Source organism: Centroberyx affinis, unplaced genomic scaffold (genome assembly GCF_046629955.1).
Source record: "Centroberyx affinis isolate AG114_WGS23_722 - 3 ecotype Tasmania unplaced genomic scaffold, CSIRO-AGI_Caff_v1 ptg000024l_1, whole genome shotgun sequence".
NCBI classification, from domain to species: Eukaryota; Metazoa; Chordata; class Actinopteri; order Beryciformes; family Berycidae; genus Centroberyx; species Centroberyx affinis.
The window spans coordinates 88582-106647 of record NW_027278738.1 but is presented as its reverse complement, the minus strand read 5'-3'; the positions used below and the strand labels follow the sequence as shown (position 1 = coordinate 106647).

General features: G+C 42.8%; 3 protein-coding genes across 3 annotated transcripts; all 3 read left to right on the top strand.

Moving 5' to 3' along the window:
- The first annotated feature begins 2030 nt into the window (after positions 1-2030).
- Positions 2031-4525, top strand: tuba1a (tubulin, alpha 1a). Its single transcript, XM_071546828.1, has 4 exons — positions 2031-2094; positions 2908-3130; positions 3224-3372; positions 3464-4525. The coding sequence occupies exons 1-4, from the start codon at positions 2092-2094 to the stop codon at positions 4442-4444; spliced, it is 1356 nt and encodes a 451-aa protein (XP_071402929.1). The 5' UTR covers positions 2031-2091; the 3' UTR covers positions 4445-4525.
- Positions 4526-7843: 3318 nt separating this feature from the next.
- Positions 7844-10628, top strand: LOC139667443 (tubulin alpha-1B chain). The gene is made up of 4 exons (XM_071546938.1): positions 7844-7933; positions 8927-9149; positions 9244-9392; positions 9501-10628. The coding sequence occupies exons 1-4, from the start codon at positions 7931-7933 to the stop codon at positions 10476-10478; spliced, it is 1353 nt and encodes a 450-aa protein (XP_071403039.1). The 5' UTR covers positions 7844-7930; the 3' UTR covers positions 10479-10628.
- A 1691-nt stretch (positions 10629-12319) lies between these two features.
- On the top strand, positions 12320-15094 carry LOC139640644 (tubulin alpha chain-like). Its single transcript, XM_071514859.1, has 4 exons — positions 12320-12443; positions 13441-13663; positions 13753-13901; positions 13993-15094. The coding sequence occupies exons 1-4, from the start codon at positions 12441-12443 to the stop codon at positions 14968-14970; spliced, it is 1353 nt and encodes a 450-aa protein (XP_071370960.1). The 5' UTR covers positions 12320-12440; the 3' UTR covers positions 14971-15094.
- Positions 15095-18066: the final 2972 nt, after the last annotated feature.

The following is an 18066-nucleotide window of genomic DNA, read 5'->3' as shown; positions in this document are numbered from 1 at the left end:
GATGATTACATGGCAAGGCATGTATAAAATCATATTTTTGCTTATTTCTTGGCATGCTTTGTTACGATGGCAGTGGCTGTGGGTACAGCGAGGCTGATATTCACAAAAACACAGCAGTCACTACTATCTGAGATCAACTTCTCTTGAGTTTGTATCACAAAATCTGGGTTGATGAATATATTTCTCCTATGTCCCCTCTCTTAAAACTAAAGCAGCTCAGAGTACAAAGAGGTATAATTTCTGCCCCTGGGACAACTGTAAGAGTGTCTGTTGTCATAGAGATTCCTTTGTTGTTAGCAACCAAGGCATTTAAAAATGTAAGGTAGTTTGCTGGATTATTCTGTGGGCTCAGTGAAGGACACGTTTATGGTCCTTATCACTGAAAGCTGAATGTTGAAGACACACATCAACAGAGATGGTATACATAACCAGCAACAATTACTATCCAGCTAAAGCATGAAGGTAGGGATTAAAGTAAAAGGATAATGGGGCGTTGGGTGTACAACCAACTGCCTTGACAAATATGTGAATCAAAGAGCTGACCCACATTCCCTTCCTTGCCATGCACCATGTCTCACAGAGGCAACACCCCGTCACTCCTCCTCATCACAATTTTTTTTTTGTCATCACTTTGAAAAGAGAACGTCACTTGTACTTTGTAGGCAAGCAAGCAGGCTCGCTTGTCTCCTTGGACACAAGACAAGCAGGCAGAAAGACTCTGACAGTGAAATGGGTAGGGGCAGCCCCACATCCCCCACTGGGGCAGCTGCAGTGCTGCCTGTTAGTGCTGCTATTTAAGCTGGGTCATGTGACCACCAGATAAAGGCGGTTTATGTGGATACTAGGCTGTATCCAGGCAACTGCGTTATTCATTTCCTAGCAACGGTTGGATCTTGGGCGGAGGGCTGGGGGTTGGGTGTCTGCGGCTCTCTGGCCTGTATCTCCCTCATCTCTATGACTGGGCAGTTTGACCTCCATTATCTGCAGAAAAGACTGGAGAAATCAGTTTGAAATTATCAGATCAAATCAAGTTCAGTGACAACAGTGTAAATACTGTTCATTTTTATCAAAGCGTATAATGGTCAACAAATTACTTAAAATATAATGGATATTATATTGCTATATTAAAGTGAGAACTTGTGTTAAAGGGTGAAGGAAGAGAGGACTTCCACACCTGCTAGAGCAAAAGGACCAAAAATATCACAAATGTTATAAGACTCTGACTGGTCTAAGCCCTTGTTTTATGTAACATATTCATCTCTAAACATGGAATGAGATAGTATTGTATCCCCTTCATATTTTGCATAGATATTTACATATTTCTTGATGTTATCATGAGTCAAAATAGCACATCAGATTATAGAAACAAGTTTATCCTCATCTCTGATCTCTGATGATTTGTAAACTTTTCAAATAGACCCACTGTGCGGAAAGGTTTCTTCTGTGTGTTTGATATTTAGACAAATTGTTACTTTTAAGGGGCAACATTTGGAGGCAGGTGAACTGATTGATCTGTACTGGCAGGTGTTCAGACATCAATAAGATGTATTATGTATGAGGCCTACTAAGCTTAAAGAAAATGAGCCATTACTGACTGAGTCAGCATTGTACTTTTATCTCATATTAGAGAGATTCTATTCTATTCTATTCTATTCTTTCACAGATTGTTTCATTCTGATGTACTATATTCTATTTACATTCAAGGCTTTTGACTGTGACAGTGCATACAAACTATTTGGTCAGTACCAGACTGGGCCTGTCTGGTACCAACATGCGCAAAATTACGCACCATTTTCACACAATAAAAAGCGCCATGCTTGCAGCACAATAACCGGGAAGATGTCGGGTGGGGTCTAGGAGGCGGTCCTCAGGCTTGATAGCTCCGTTTGTCCAATAGAAAGCCGCAGGCACCAGACTGACTGGGATTTGACCAATAACACGAAAGCAGACGCAGCAGCGGGGGCTGCGCTGGGATAAATACAGCGGTCCATCCTCATGTGCTGCATTACCTCTTACATCGACCCCATAACTGTCGAATTGTAAGACGCCCTTTCAAGGAGCATCTGCAACCGTCAAGCGCAACCTAACAAAATGGTAAGATCACATTCCAATATTCAGAAATATAGCCATATTTTACGTTCAGTTTTTATATCACAGCAAGGATGTAGTTAATACTGGTAATGTGTAATAAGGAGGGAGGGAGGTAGATACTTAGTTGGAATATGAATAAAAAGGCTATTTTACTCAATTGAGCCTTATTCATGCAAAGAAAAATGATCCTGAGTCGGGTTATTGTATGTGTGTGTGGGGAGAGGCTCTGGCCCGCTGCGGGTGGGTACGTGGCGGGCTGACACCGAACAAAAGAGGTTTTGAACTCACTGCAATGTGGATAGAATGAATAATGGAGGCTCGAGTCCAACCTCCGACTCTAGGTATTCTCTCTCGGCCTGACTAAGCCTGGTCCTCGCTATGCTCGTCACATCATCGGGCTGTAATTCAGAGAAGCCGGAGGATGCGCAGAGGCGGCACTGTACATCAAATGGCCCACACCCGCAGAAACCTTATCCGTGGGCAAAATTGATGAAATGCACTGTCAGCATGGCTACCAGCAAGCCATTAAAAATGCATGCCAGTAATGGACACTGCTGAATTGTCCACTTATCCTGCTCTAGGTCTACAGTCAAAAGGGCGACAATCTTCTGCTGTCAGAATTTTGCCCTGTGATGCTGCTGCTAATTTGTCGCACTGTGGTGCAACCTGCTACCTCATCCACCATAACTCTGAATTTAGAAGTCTTTATTTGATTATCATTTTAGTAAAACTGATGTGGCTTTTGAATATTTCATTATTATGAAATGATTAAACCCTTTTTTCAATCTTTTCAAAATTTCTCTCTTCTCTTTCCAGCGTGAGTGCATCTCCATCCACGTTGGTCAGGCTGGCGTCCAGATTGGCAATGCCTGCTGGGAGCTCTACTGTCTGGAGCATGGGATCCAGCCGGACGGACAGATGCCCAGTGACAAGACCATTGGAGGAGGAGACGATTCCTTCAACACCTTCTTCAGTGAGACTGGAGCTGGAAAGCACGTCCCCAGGGCTGTTTTTGTGGACCTGGAGCCCACTGTCATCGGTAAACTCTCATAAATATAGATACCATTATTGCTTCTTGATTTAAATTCGTCAAACCCTCAAATAACTTCTGATTCCATCTCTCTCTCCTCAGATGAGGTGCGCAGTGGGACCTACCGCCAGCTGTTCCACCCTGAGCAGCTGATCACTGGCAAGGAGGATGCTGCCAACAACTACGCCCGCGGACACTACACCATCGGCAAAGAGATCATTGACCTGGTGCTGGACAGGATCCGCAAACTGGTGGGTAAAGCTTGAGGAATTAATTCCCATTTAGGCTCAGAATATCAACTGTATTTGTTACAGTGTAACATTTTCTCTCCTCTCTCCTCAGGCTGACCAGTGCACTGGCCTTCAGGGCTTCCTGGTTTTCCACAGCTTCGGAGGTGGCACCGGCTCTGGTTTCACCTCCCTGCTGATGGAGCGTCTGTCTGTGGACTACGGCAAGAAGTCCAAGCTGGAGTTCTCCATCTACCCCGCTCCCCAGGTGTCCACCGCAGTGGTGGAGCCCTACAACTCCATCCTGACCACCCACACCACCCTAGAGCACTCTGACTGTGCCTTCATGGTAGATAATGAGGCCATCTATGATATCTGCCGTAGGAACCTCGATATTGAGCGTCCTACCTACACCAACCTCAACAGGCTTATTGGTCAGATAGTTTCCTCCATCACTGCTTCCCTCCGTTTCGATGGTGCCCTCAATGTTGATCTGACTGAGTTCCAGACCAACTTGGTGCCATATCCCCGTATCCATTTCCCTCTGGCCACTTACGCCCCTGTTATCTCTGCTGAGAAGGCTTACCATGAGCAGCTCTCAGTTTCTGAAATCACCAATGCCTGCTTCGAGCCGGCCAATCAGATGGTGAAATGCGACCCTCGCCACGGCAAGTACATGGCTTGCTGCCTTCTGTACCGTGGTGATGTGGTGCCCAAAGATGTCAATGCTGCCATTGCCACCATCAAGACCAAGCGTACCATCCAGTTTGTAGACTGGTGCCCAACTGGTTTCAAGGTTGGCATCAACTACCAGCCCCCCACTGTAGTCCCTGGTGGAGACCTGGCCAAGGTCCAGAGGGCCGTGTGCATGCTGAGCAACACCACCGCTATTGCGGAGGCCTGGGCTCGACTTGACCACAAGTTCGATCTGATGTACGCTAAGCGTGCCTTTGTGCACTGGTATGTGGGTGAGGGTATGGAGGAGGGAGAGTTCTCTGAGGCCAGAGAGGACATGGCAGCTCTGGAGAAGGATTATGAGGAGGTGGGAGTCGACTCCATCGAGGGTGAGGGAGAGGAGGAAGGAGAAGAGTATTAAAAGGGAAACTAAGGTGCTAGTTGAACAGGAAACAGAATTGATTCCAGTGTGATTCTATATGCATTCCAACAAGACAAATGTCAGTCTGGCTATGTACTGAATAAAGTTCCTGTGTGACACATAAAGTTGTTCTGTATTCTTTGTCTGGCAGTAATAAAAATGGCTCTCATTGATTGAAACATGAATATTAAACATGAGTAGATCATGAGAATGATTAGCATCCATTTATATTCTTTGTAAGACAGTAAAATTCAGAATCATGAACCACACAATATTCTCATGAAGAACAGCAGTCAATTGTGAAATATGTGTGAGACAGATAGCTATACAACAACCACAATACCATGCACTTGAAAATCCATCAATTAAAGTTTTGCTGAATATAGCCTGCTTTCAGAATCTATGTCCTACATTAAACGTTTGAAATAGGCAAGTTTTTAGTCAAAGTCCTTGCAAAACAAGGTGTGGCATCACTGTAGCCTCACTCAGGTGAGATGTGTGTTTGTCCAGAAGAGACTTACATGATGATGAGGTGGCATGGTGACCTAACGGCTAGAACTAAAAGATCATAGGTCTGATCCTTGCAACAGCCATTGTGCCTGTCCGCAACAGTGGCTCTCTCAAAGAGTAGACCTACTTGAGTAAGACACAAAACATTAATCTCACCACTCACTGTAAATTGTTCTGGATGACAGTAGCAGCTAAATGCCTAAACAAAAAAGGCTGCAGTTGAATCAGTAACTCACAACGCTGGTTCATAGAAGGTTCTGGTGGGGTTCAAACCTGAACCAGCTTGGGTGTGTTTCCAGAGGCAGATGTTAATCATCATGCCATCTCAGGACACTGTATCTGTCCTGTACAGGGACAGAGAATCATAGATAGGAGAAATATGTACCTCTTTAACACTGTATGTTTCTTAATATAGCCTATACTCCAAATCTCTCAATATTCTGTGTACAGTCTATGGTTTATGGATTAATCCCCACTTAATCCCCAATCTCCAGACCTTCCCAATGTTAAGGCTGTAACCCCATAGGGGTCCCCTGATATGGAAATGGGATCATAGAAACATTGATCATCCAACTAAAATGCCTCATAATATCTTGCCATTTTCAAATGTAAGATGATAAAAATAAAAATTCAGGTTTAACTGTAGTTGGTAATCACTGTAGAGTGAACAACCACATATTTAAAGAAAAGAATATCTTTTTTAGAAAAGTTTTCATTTAGCTTATGTTATGTTCCCTTTAAAAGACCATATTTTGATGTAACTTACATAATGCATACTATGAATTCATATCATAAAAGTTTACATTGGCTTATAAAGGTGGGTGAACTATTTCCCAAATTAAAATATGGGGGTTCAGTTGGGTCTACCCTCCACTACATCCCTGGTTACCACCAGTGGCACCTGGTCTGCACAGGAGCCACAGTGAAAGCAGCCTGCCTGTACAGACCAGGTGCAGACCGGTCTCTGACCAGTTCACAAGAGCCGTGTGATTTCTGTCCCCCTGAGAAATTAAATGTTGTTTATGATCTCGGTAGCCTGCAATGTGGAATAGGTACCAAACAAGCACAGTTCCTTTTGTAAATGCTGGATTTTCTGACCTCAGCATATGGTTATATGTGGCAAAACAGGTGCAGAGTTTTAGTTATACAAACATTTCTCATAAGCAGAGCTGCTCTGAAGGCAGAAATCATCTTATTGGTTTATCAAACCTCAATATGAAACAATGTTATTTGAATCAGTTTTTCTGAGCACAAATTAGCTAACTGGCAAACTTGAATGGCAAAGAAGGTACTCTGGTCAAAATATCAATAACAACTATAAATGGAAATGACTTCTGTTTTCATTCATTCATGACCATGGAATTCATGACTTGGTCAACTGGCTTACCTGGACTTTGGTTGGTTGGAACTTGGAGGGTTAGCTTGGTTATCTAAATAGCTTAAATTGATACAGTAGCTACAGGCTAGTTTGAACTTGGAAGGTCAGATAAGCTAACTAGCTAACCTAGATAAGTAGCCTATGGCTATTGTATTTTTTCAGCTAGTCTTCATAATATTAGCTACAGTCCCCAGCTGAGAAAGCAGCCTAGACCAGCCAAGCTGCTGCTGGCCATGCTCTGACCATAACTGCTGGTTAAGCAGGAGAGCAGCTTAGTGGGCTATATTTTGGGTACTTTGGTCTTAGCTGGTCTACCAGCATCATATTAGGGCTGCAACTAACGATTATTTTCATTGTCGATTAATCTTTCGATTATTTTCTCGACTAATCGATTAGTTGTTTGGTCTATAAAATGTCAGAAAATGGTGAAAAATGTGGATCAGTGTTTCCCAAAGCCCAAGATGACGTCCTCAAATGTCTTGTTTTGTCCACAACCCAAAGATATTCAGTTTACTGTCATAGAGGAGTAAAGAAACCAGAAAATATTCACATTTAAGACGCTGGAATCAGAGAATTTTGACTTATTTTTCTTAAAAAAAATACTCAAACCGATTAATCGATTATCAAAATAGTTGGCGATTAATTTAATAGTTGACAACTAATCGTTTAATCGATTAATAGTTGCAGCTCTACATCATATTCCACCTTAACCAGCATCAGACCATCTCTGCCCAGCTAAAGCCAGCAAAAAACATCAGTGCCCCTCAAAATCTATCATTTAGCTGGTCTAGGATGGTATTTTCAACAGGTTCCTTTATCCCTTTTCACTGGACTTCAGTCAAGGTTTAACTCAACCAATGAGGTTTCTGCCTCTAGAGCAGCTCCACCTCGAGAAATAACTACAATCTGTAAAAAGCACCAACTGGAGTGGACCTACCTGTTGACCAGCAATTTATATGTTAAAAAGGTGTCCGGAGAATCCAAAATCTTTTCAGAACAGGTTCTGGGAAGACTGGTTCAACTGTCCTAGGAAAGACACCCAACACAATGTTACTTAGGCTGTTTCAAAACAGCTGTGATTTTGTGGTAGGCTACATCTGTAACACTGTGGGCTATGTTTCTTAATATATCCTTAAATCTTAGAATATCCTCAAAATCTGCGGTGTTGTGGTTCCATGGGGTCCCCCAAAAAACGAGGTTTAGTTTAATTTCACTGCTATTATCCCACTCGCTATTAAGACATTCAGAATGCATAAGAATGACTGTTTTCATCATAGGGCGTTCCCTCTCCCTATTGTTGTTACCTAGCCTACAGCCTGCCTATCTAACAACAATCTTTTCAGATGTTTTTTTTTTTTTTTTGGGGGGGGGGGGGGGAGTAAAATCTTATCGAATCTATTTGGGGGTCCTCGACAATTTAGGGATGAGGGAAGCGCTCACTGCGACAGATGGTGGGTTTGGGTTTTGCGCACTACACCTTGCCCTCCTCGAGAGGCACAGCGCGACGCGTCATCAGATCAGCATCAGACACCGCACACCTCAGAAGCACACACTCCTCAGACTTGTCTCATTACATTGCATAATCTCGACAAGCAATCATGGTAAGCACGATTTTACATTTCATTTATTTGTTGTTGTTTTTTTCCCTCCCCGGATCTATTACTTTGAAAAGCTAATTTACATTAAAGGGGGATTTGGGAAGACGGGGGGTAGGGCGTAGGCTATGAGATTGCTCTAGCCTTCTTCACCTGTCATATTGCAGCCTATAGCCAATTGAAATAACTCGGAATGATTTTCATTTTCAGTCCACCTATTTTCAGACAAATGGAAATTGATTAAATTTGTATAGCCTATGTTCAAATCAGTGTCGTAGCGCAGCCTGCCTCCACTGCAAAGCTTAATCCTCTCCACGCATAGCTCTGTAAATCAGATTAGACGCTGTTCGTTTACCATTGGCTGCTATTAAGGTTGTTACTAGTTTGTCAGCCTATTTGTGTGTATTATCTTTATTACATATCGGTATATTAAACCAAACCACTGAAAAATATTTATCTTTATACTGGAAAACAAATGTAAAAATTCAAGGATAAATAATTCCTGTGGAGAATGTGGATGCGGCGTTTTTATATTTTAAAGAGACAGCAGCCTACAACAGCCTACATTGTCTGACCTAGATAAGCCTCTCTCCCTACAGTAAGCCTATGCACAATATGCATGGTCTTATGTCACAGCAGAGATCAGCAGAAAATGCATAGATTGGTTGCTGCAAAACAGATTTTAGACATGTTATAATGGAAATCAGCAGTAGTTTTCATATAAGACAGGATCAGTTTCACAAATACAAAATAATTTGTGGAATCTATGGTTTTTCACGGTTTCTAAAGACTATCAAACAAAAGTCTTTATATTTTCTATGCACTTGGCACCGAGGTTTGAGTTTGGTCATGTTAAATTCTTTCAAAATTCATTAATTTTAAGGTTATTGTGAAAACTGTATCTTTTTAAGGAGGTACATGATTTCAATGGGCAGACGTACAAGATTTAAGATTTAACAAAATCTTTAATGCTAAATCTTTTCTTTCTGTGCCCTCCAGCGTGAGTGCATCTCCATCCATGTCGGTCAGGCTGGCGTCCAGATTGGCAATGCCTGCTGGGAGCTCTACTGTCTGGAGCATGGGATCCAGCCGGACGGACAGATGCCCAGTGACAAAGCCATTGGAGGAGGAGACGATTCTTTCAACACCTTCTTCAGTGAGACTGGAGCTGGAAAGCACGTCCCCAGGGCTGTTTTTGTGGACCTGGAGCCCACTGTCATCGGTAAACTCTCATAAATATAGATACCATTATTGCTTCTTGATTTTAAATTTGTCAAACCCTCAAATAACTTCTGATTCCATCTCTCTCTCCTCAGATGAGGTGCGCACAGGGACCTACCGCCAGCTGTTCCACCCTGAGCAGCTGATCACTGGCAAGGAGGATGCTGCCAACAACTACGCCCGCGGACACTACACCATCGGCAAAGAGATCATTGACCTGGTGCTGGACAGGATCCGCAAACTGGTGGGTAACCTGAGGAGGAATTGATTCCCAATTTTAAGTTTACATTGTCAGTGTAAATCATGGTACTTTATTTGTTGCAGTGTAACATTTTCTCTCCTCTCTCCTCAGGCTGACCAGTGCACTGGCCTTCAGGGCTTCCTGGTTTTCCACAGCTTCGGAGGTGGCACCGGCTCTGGTTTCACCTCCCTGCTGATGGAGCGTCTGTCTGTGGACTACGGCAAGAAGTCCAAGCTGGAGTTCTCCATCTACCCCGCTCCCCAGGTGTCCACCGCTGTGGTGGAGCCCTACAACTCCATCCTGACCACCCACACCACCCTAGAGCACTCTGACTGTGCCTTCATGGTAGATAATGAGGCCATCTATGATATCTGCCGTAGGAACCTCGATATTGAGCGTCCTACCTACACCAACCTCAATAGGCTTATTAGCCAGATAGTTTCCTCCATCACTGCTTCCCTCCGTTTCGATGGTGCCCTCAATGTTGATCTGACTGAGTTCCAGACCAACTTGGTGCCATATCCCCGTATCCATTTCCCTCTGGCCACTTACGCCCCTGTTATCTCTGCTGAGAAGGCTTACCATGAGCAGCTCTCAGTGGCTGAAATCACCAACGCCTGCTTCGAGCCGGCCAATCAGATGGTGAAATGCGACCCTCGCCACGGCAAGTACATGGCTTGCTGCCTTCTGTACCGTGGTGATGTGGTGCCCAAAGATGTCAATGCTGCCATTGCCACCATCAAAACCAAGCGCTCTATCCAGTTTGTAGACTGGTGTCCAACTGGTTTCAAGGTTGGCATCAACTACCAGCCCCCCACTGTAGTCCCTGGTGGAGACCTGGCCAAGGTCCAGAGGGCCGTGTGCATGCTGAGCAACACCACCGCTATTGCGGAGGCTTGGGCTCGACTTGACCACAAATTCGATCTGATGTACGCTAAGCGTGCCTTTGTGCACTGGTATGTGGGTGAGGGTATGGAGGAGGGAGAGTTCTCTGAGGCCAGAGAGGACATGGCAGCTCTGGAGAAGGATTATGAGGAGGTGGGAGTCGACTCCATCGAGGGTGAGGGAGAGGAGGAAGGAGAAGAGTAATAAGTAATTTGACTTAAAATTTTTGTGCTCATACATGCTTAAATAATCTTACAAAAGCACAATATCTAAAAACAATGCACTTAAATTTGACAGTGTCTCGATGTTTCATTAAAATGTTTTGAGGTATTAATTATCTCTTCAGTTGACCAGTCAACACTGAAAAAGTATTTGTATTGTTTCTGGCCTGTGAATAAAATTCTGAATGAACATAATTGTGGTGTTTTTCATATACTGCACTAACATCCTGAGGACACGTCATTTGACACACCTGTTGGAGCTTGCCTTTTCACTTTGAAGTCTATTTTGCTTGCCTGCATTATATCCTCCTTCGCTTTTTCTCCCCTTTCATCTCTTGCTATAGCCTACCATTCCCTTGTGACTTATTTATGATACACCCATGATTATTCAGAGGGACCCAGGTGTTCAGATTATACAGAGCCAAATAGCTGATGGCCAAATACACATAATCATGAGAGAATATACATCAGCACACACCATAGATCTTATTTATAGAACAGATCATCAGATTATCAGAATAGTAATAATATAGAACCAAATTCAAGCTAAAGCTTTGATTTGAGAAAGATCTGTGTTGATGTTTAGAACAGTGGGTGACATTAATTTTCTTCAAATTTCTGTGATATATCAAAAGAAAACAAATTTCATTCATTTTCCAAGGTATAAATGCAATAGATTTAATTAAAATGAGCCTTTTCCTCTGAAATATTTGCACAATCAAGGACAAAGCCAAAAAGCATTTTTATAAATCAACCATTGTGCTGGTCTACATTTAGAGGTTTGAACTTTGACCAAAGGCTTGTCCTTTGTTTAAGGGTTTTTCTTTTTCTCTAATCACATGTTATTAACAAGGCAGAACAGGACAGTGCACGGTTGAATGAATTCAATATTTATTAATAGGAAATGGGGGCTAGGGAGTTGGAAAAACAGAGGAAACTACTAATTGTGGACATGGAGCATTAGTGTTTTCATCCAGTGGAGAATGCCCCATGCTGGTCTGACTAACCCAGTGGTTCACAAATCTTTTGCATGCCAAGGACCCCAAAATAGATACGCATTACACCAGGCACCCCCATTTGGTATGATTTGATAAGGAGCACCATCTGTAAAGATGTTTGTGGTTACATTAATTCAGAGTTATATAACTAGGCTATCTGTAATGTAGGTGGGGAGAGCTAAACCTATGACTGAAATAGTCATTCCCGTACATTCTCATTATGCCGACCTCTTGTGATTTAAATGACGTTGGAATTAGGCAACTCTATTTCTCCTTTTACAGGGACCCCTGGTGGTAGACCTAGAGACAGCAAATGTAAAGAGGGTTGGGAAGGGGGGGGGGGATTAGGGCTGTCACCACAACATGCGACATGATGCAGCCTATTTCTATACGTATGCTAGTGGTTGTTAAAGCAAGTGAAACTGGCAGAATGCTGGATTATAAAAGTGTATTCTTGTGCTTGTTGATTTGTGAGATTAGGTGTCTAGGTAATCAACATGGATGAGCATCAGCTGGTTTCAATTCGCACAAAAGAACTGGGTGAATTCAGTCAATGAATCAAATAACTGTAGATATTGCTAATAAATTAATGTAAAGACGCAATACAAAAACAGCAAAGAATCCATGATGTCTGTGACCAGCGATCAGCGCCCGACACCCTCTTGTGATTGCCCTACTTTCATGAATAGATTGGTCACTCGTGGCGTGCCAATGCGGAAGATGACTGTTCTCGTTTATCCAATGGGAAAATAGCTCATGTGACGCTCAGCCAATCAGATTCAGTAACCCCTTTTTCCGAGTCGGAGGGTATAAAAGGCCCCACCCAGCCAAAATCAGTGTACTGACGTCTTACACAGGACTCATAAAGGCCTATCTGTAAGAGTTAATTTAGCCTCTTCGTCTTTTTCATTTCAACTCTCCCTTCAGGCTTCTCAGCTTCAGGAAAAATGGTGAGTATAAAAAGAGAAACGTTTTTTTTTTATTTGCTTCGCTATTATCCACGAACGTCATCAGGCTCAGAGCTATCTAATCTGATTGGAAGCGCGTGGCAGGCCAGATTACTAATTTAATGAATCAGCACAAACTGTCCACATTGTAGCTTTTCACTGAAAGAAAAATTTTAGGGTGTCGGCTTGTGCTTTGAGACGATTTAAGCGCCGTTTTTTTATTCCATATCTAATTTGAGTGTTTTTTTAATGAATATTTCAGCCCGCCATCCTACAGCCTAAATCAAGTTCAAAATGATTAAGTCGTGACCGCCGGTTTCCAGTTTTTCCTGCCTGCACACTGACCCAGTTGGCGACGTGTAAGGTCAATGTGCTCCCAGACTGCCACATTCCTCTGCTTTTACCGCCTGTTTGAAGTGGGCCTAGGCCTCATGAAAGGCATCGGCGAGCCACCGGGCCTCTTGTCAAACAAAACCTGCCGATCAAAGTATTTCTGAGGCTTTGTCGTCTGTCTTTTTCTTTTTATTGTACGGTGTCTCATCGCCAAGCCTTTGCTGTACAGCTGTGTTTGTACAGGCCAGGACTTATGTTAAATGTTTGACGACTGAACTCTTATTTGATGTGACAATGTATTTGTTCTCAGCATAAAATGTTCTCTGTCCATTTAGCGTATAATTGGATGCATGAATGAATAATCGGCCACCATGTGATATTTTTGTCTCTGAATAAACCGCTTTCTGTCTGGTGAATTTAGCTTGCAGCCTGTGTCAGGTGATTTGGTCATGATGCTCCCAGATCTGTTGCTGTACAAGAGAGCCTTTTTCTTCCTCGGCCCCCACCCATCCCCTCTTGAATCCTTAGACCTTGCTTTTATCTCTACAGCATGTGATTGGTGGTTTCAAAATGACACCTGAACTCGCTAGACAACTTTATAAACGGCTAGTGACAGAATTTAAACAAATACAATGTTTTAAGAATAATTTGATTATCTTTCCTCCAGCGTGAGTGCATCTCAGTTCACGTTGGTCAGGCTGGTGTCCAGATTGGCAATGCCTGCTGGGAGCTCTACTGTCTGGAGCATGGGATCCAGCCGGACGGACAGATGCCCAGTTTCAAATCTGCTGGCGGAGGAGACGATTCTTTCAACACCTTCTTCAGTGAGACTGGAGCTGGAAAGCACGTCCCCAGGGCTGTTTTTGTGGACCTGGAGCCCACTGTCATCGGTAAAGTCTCATAAATATAGATACATTATTGCTTCATTTCAATTCGTCAAACCCTCAAATAACTTCTGATTCCATCTCTCTCTCCTCAGATGAGGTGCGCAGTGGGACCTACCGCCAGCTGTTCCACCCTGAGCAGCTGATCACTGGCAAGGAGGATGCTGCCAACAACTACGCCCGCGGACACTACACCATCGGCAAAGAGATCATTGACCTGGTGCTGGACAGGATCCGCAAACTGGTGGGTAAAGCTTGAGGAATTAATTCCCATTTAGGCTCAGAATATCAACTGTATTTGTTACAGTGTAACATTTTCTCTCCTCTCTCCTCAGGCTGACCAGTGCACTGGCCTTCAGGGCTTCCTGGTTTTCCACAGCTTCGGAGGTGGCACCGGCTCTGGTTTCACCTCCCTGCTGATGGAGCGTCTGTCTGTGGACTACGGCAAGAAGTCCAAGCTGGAGTTCTCCATCTACCCCGCTCCCCAGGTGTCCACCGCAGTGGTGGAGCCCTACAACTCCATCCTGACCACCCACACCACCCTAGAGCACTCTGACTGTGCCTTCATGGTAGATAATGAGGCCATCTATGATATCTGCCGTAGGAACCTCGATATTGAGCGTCCTACCTACACCAACCTCAATAGGCTTATTAGCCAGATAGTTTCCTCCATCACTGCTTCCCTCCGTTTCGATGGTGCCCTCAATGTTGATCTGACTGAGTTCCAGACCAACTTGGTGCCATATCCCCGTATCCATTTCCCTCTGGCCACTTACGCCCCTGTTATCTCTGCTGAGAAGGCTTACCATGAGCAGTTAACCGTTTCTGAAATCACCAATGCCTGCTTCGAGCCGGCCAATCAGATGGTGAAATGCGACCCTCGCCACGGCAAGTACATGGCTTGCTGCCTTCTGTACCGTGGTGATGTGGTGCCCAAAGATGTCAATGCTGCCATTGCCACCATCAAGACCAAGCGCTCTATCCAGTTTGTAGACTGGTGTCCAACTGGTTTCAAGGTTGGCATCAACTACCAGCCCCCCACTGTAGTCCCTGGTGGAGACCTGGCCAAGGTCCAGAGGGCCGTGTGCATGCTGAGCAACACCACCGCTGTAGCAGAGGCTTGGGCTCGACTTGACCACAAATTTGATCTGATGTACGCTAAGCGTGCCTTTGTGCACTGGTATGTGGGTGAGGGTATGGAGGAGGGAGAGTTCTCTGAGGCCAGAGAGGACATGGCAGCTCTGGAGAAGGATTATGAGGAGGTGGGAGCTGATACCATAGAGGGAGAGGAGGATGAAGGAGAAGAGTATTAGACAGGCATGCAATTCTTTTCTAAGATCTACCATCAATTGTTCTCTTATAACTTCCCTGCTATTTATTTCATCTCTGTTCTGTGCCTTTAAGTAACTGACATGAAAATAAAGGATGTTAACTGACTGCGCTAGCTTGTGCCCATATATATTATATATATATATATTTTTTCAAACTTCACTTCATGAACATTTTATTTTAGTGTTTTTTCTTACCTTGACTTAAGTGGGTCATCTACTGGTTTAAGCACACTGGTCAACGCTCTTTGACAAACCTGATTTGTAGAGTAATTTTCCTCTTTTTAGATTGCCGTAGTTTCAAATATATTTATAGTTTCCAGGTTTTTTGCACAAAAGTGTTGGGTGCACACATTTTCCTACTCTGGAAACCTTTTGGCACAACTTTTGCATCACATTACCTTGTGTCCAGAGCAGATTAATTTGGCTCCGCCTTGCTAAGATTTGGCTTCAGTATACAAGGACCTTTGTTAGTGTTTCAGTCCTAAATCACTTTTGTAGCTAGGGGGCAGTGTTGTACAGCCTCTGTTTTGGGACCAACACCAGACTGTAGTAAGATGGCTCACTACTTGCTGTGTTAAGTTCAAGTAATTTGTCTTAATACAGGTAGCCTGTCAAGCTCACAGCTGCAAAATTGATTTTTACAACATTAAGTACATCTATCAGTATACCTTGAAGATCTAATATTGCTGTTTTGTGGTGTGATTTGCTTTGCGTGTACATGTGAAAGGCCTGAGGACCCAGTCCACAGCCCTGGTCTAAAATAGGGTGTGGTATTCGCTCTGGGCCAGGGGAGGGAGGGGGCGTCTCAGTCTGGCAGACAGGTGGCGTTTAAAAATACTTTGTTCCCTCAGTTACTACTGAATTTCTACTGGATAATGTTTAATATTTTATTTGAGTTTTTTTTGTAGTGGAATCTTGCCAAGAAACTTAACCAGTCAGAATTTTCTAAAGCCAAAAATGGAGCCTTATGGAGAACCTATTATGCCAAAATAGGTGAAGATGAATACAAACGATGTAGATCAACATGAGATTGTTTTTCCTTCCGATTTGAATTCACAAAAGTAGAACTCATTCACAAGTGTTGTAAAATAGTTTTATTTTTATTCCATTTTTCTATTTTATGTTGACCAGGTTTCGCTAAACAAATGCATCTATTGAAATTCAATGTTTTTTCATTAAATGCACTAAACACAAACAGACAAAACAAAATGGCCTCTAAATTATGCTGACCTGTATGAATACCAGCATATTGCACTAACCAGGAAGTTAATCTAATTCTTACCTTTCATTATTAATCCATACGTACTATATTGCTAGACATAAGAGAAACTACCTGGTGCAGATGTATTCCAAATGTGAAAACATGGGAGCTCCTAGGAGTTGTAACTAAAGCACAGCTTTCAAATCAAAAACAGTGGTAGATTTTTGGCATTTTGCATTACACAATGCACAGCCAGTGGTTTCAGCTCCATTTGCAACCTCCAACACTGGCAAAACAATTTAACCTATAAACTTTTTTTTGCTTGTAAAATCACTCATCAGGACCATATTCATGGGTAATAGCAAAGGAGAAATAAAGTATTAAACAATGATCACAGCACATCCGCAGAGTGCTCTACTTAATGTAAGACATGGAGTTGATGATCATTCTACATTTTTTCTCCATCTCACAATCTTGAGGTAATCTCACTGACTGCAGGGAAATAAAGTAATGTTTGGGATTGCATGTTTCTTCCACAAAAACCCTACAAGACTGCACTTCAAAATGGTACAAAAATACAGACACACACACATACACCCAAAGTGCCCTCATGCATACAAAAGTTGAGAAACTCAGATATTTGGCTCTAAAGCACAACAGGCCCTGAATACAATGCTCTGGAACAGTGTGACATGAAACATACATGAAAGCCACAGTAGCTTACAGGCACACACATCAGCCCTACCCACCTTCTATAGCTACTATATAAATCCATACATTTAGTGTCCCCACTATAACATACAGTGATTGTTTTAAATAAATGGTTCTACTTGCTCACAGATCCTCAGCCCACTCCTCTATGTTAAACTCCCATTTCCTTCTTGCTTACCCTTTTGCAAAACATACACAACTCTTTGTTAAACCGTAACCTCCTGGGCGCTGAAGAGCATTGCATGACAAATAAGAAACAAACTTTCCATACACAGAAGTACAACAGGGCGTCAATACCAGTCACACCCATTGGCTTTCTATTTTCCTCCTCTATTTCATTCATCAATTCCAAAACCAATGCAACATAATGACATGGTGTGTTTTCCAAATTAAATAGATAATGTACTCATATTAAAAACCCCATTGAAGATATAAAATTGCACAGTGTAGTACACCACGGTCTGAAATACAGGTATTGCAGGCATAACAGCTGAAATGATGCCTTGGAGTCTTTCAAAGGAGAGAGAAGAGCATCAAGATAAAAAATAATTTTCTTGATTTAACAGTAGCAGTCAGATTGCTGCAGTTTGCAATATCAACATTCAGCATTATTTTGTTGAGAGCTTTGTGATATGACAAACACAAAAGGTACACATTTGATAAAGAAAACTATTGAGACTATTGCATATTGAATCCTTCTCAGCTTTTTACTATGCATTGGACATTGCAGATAAATTAAACAATGAGATAGAAACAGTTATTACTCCCAAAACATTCACACACGTCTGCTGTGATTGTCTTTGTGTCTAAACTATGAAGCTCAAGGCAAATTGGAGAGAATATTCAGTCTGTATATGTTGTCCACATTCCTCCAGCCAGCGATTACATAACAACTGACAAACTGCAGCTATCGTTCATTACGGTATATCTAGTTAGAATAGTTATCCACTGACTATCTCTAATCTACCTGATTCTGTGTCGTGAGAAAACAGGCCAGTGTGCGCCAGTAAAGGATTTAGTCAAAAAGCCTTTTGCAAAATGTTGACACACACTGTGAGACACTGTGACTCGGATGAATCATCTTTGTTAGCCAAGACCCCTTGAGTGCATAGCGTGCCTCCCTGCTTCTCCAGTGTAAGCACTGAGACATACTGTACCATCCAGCT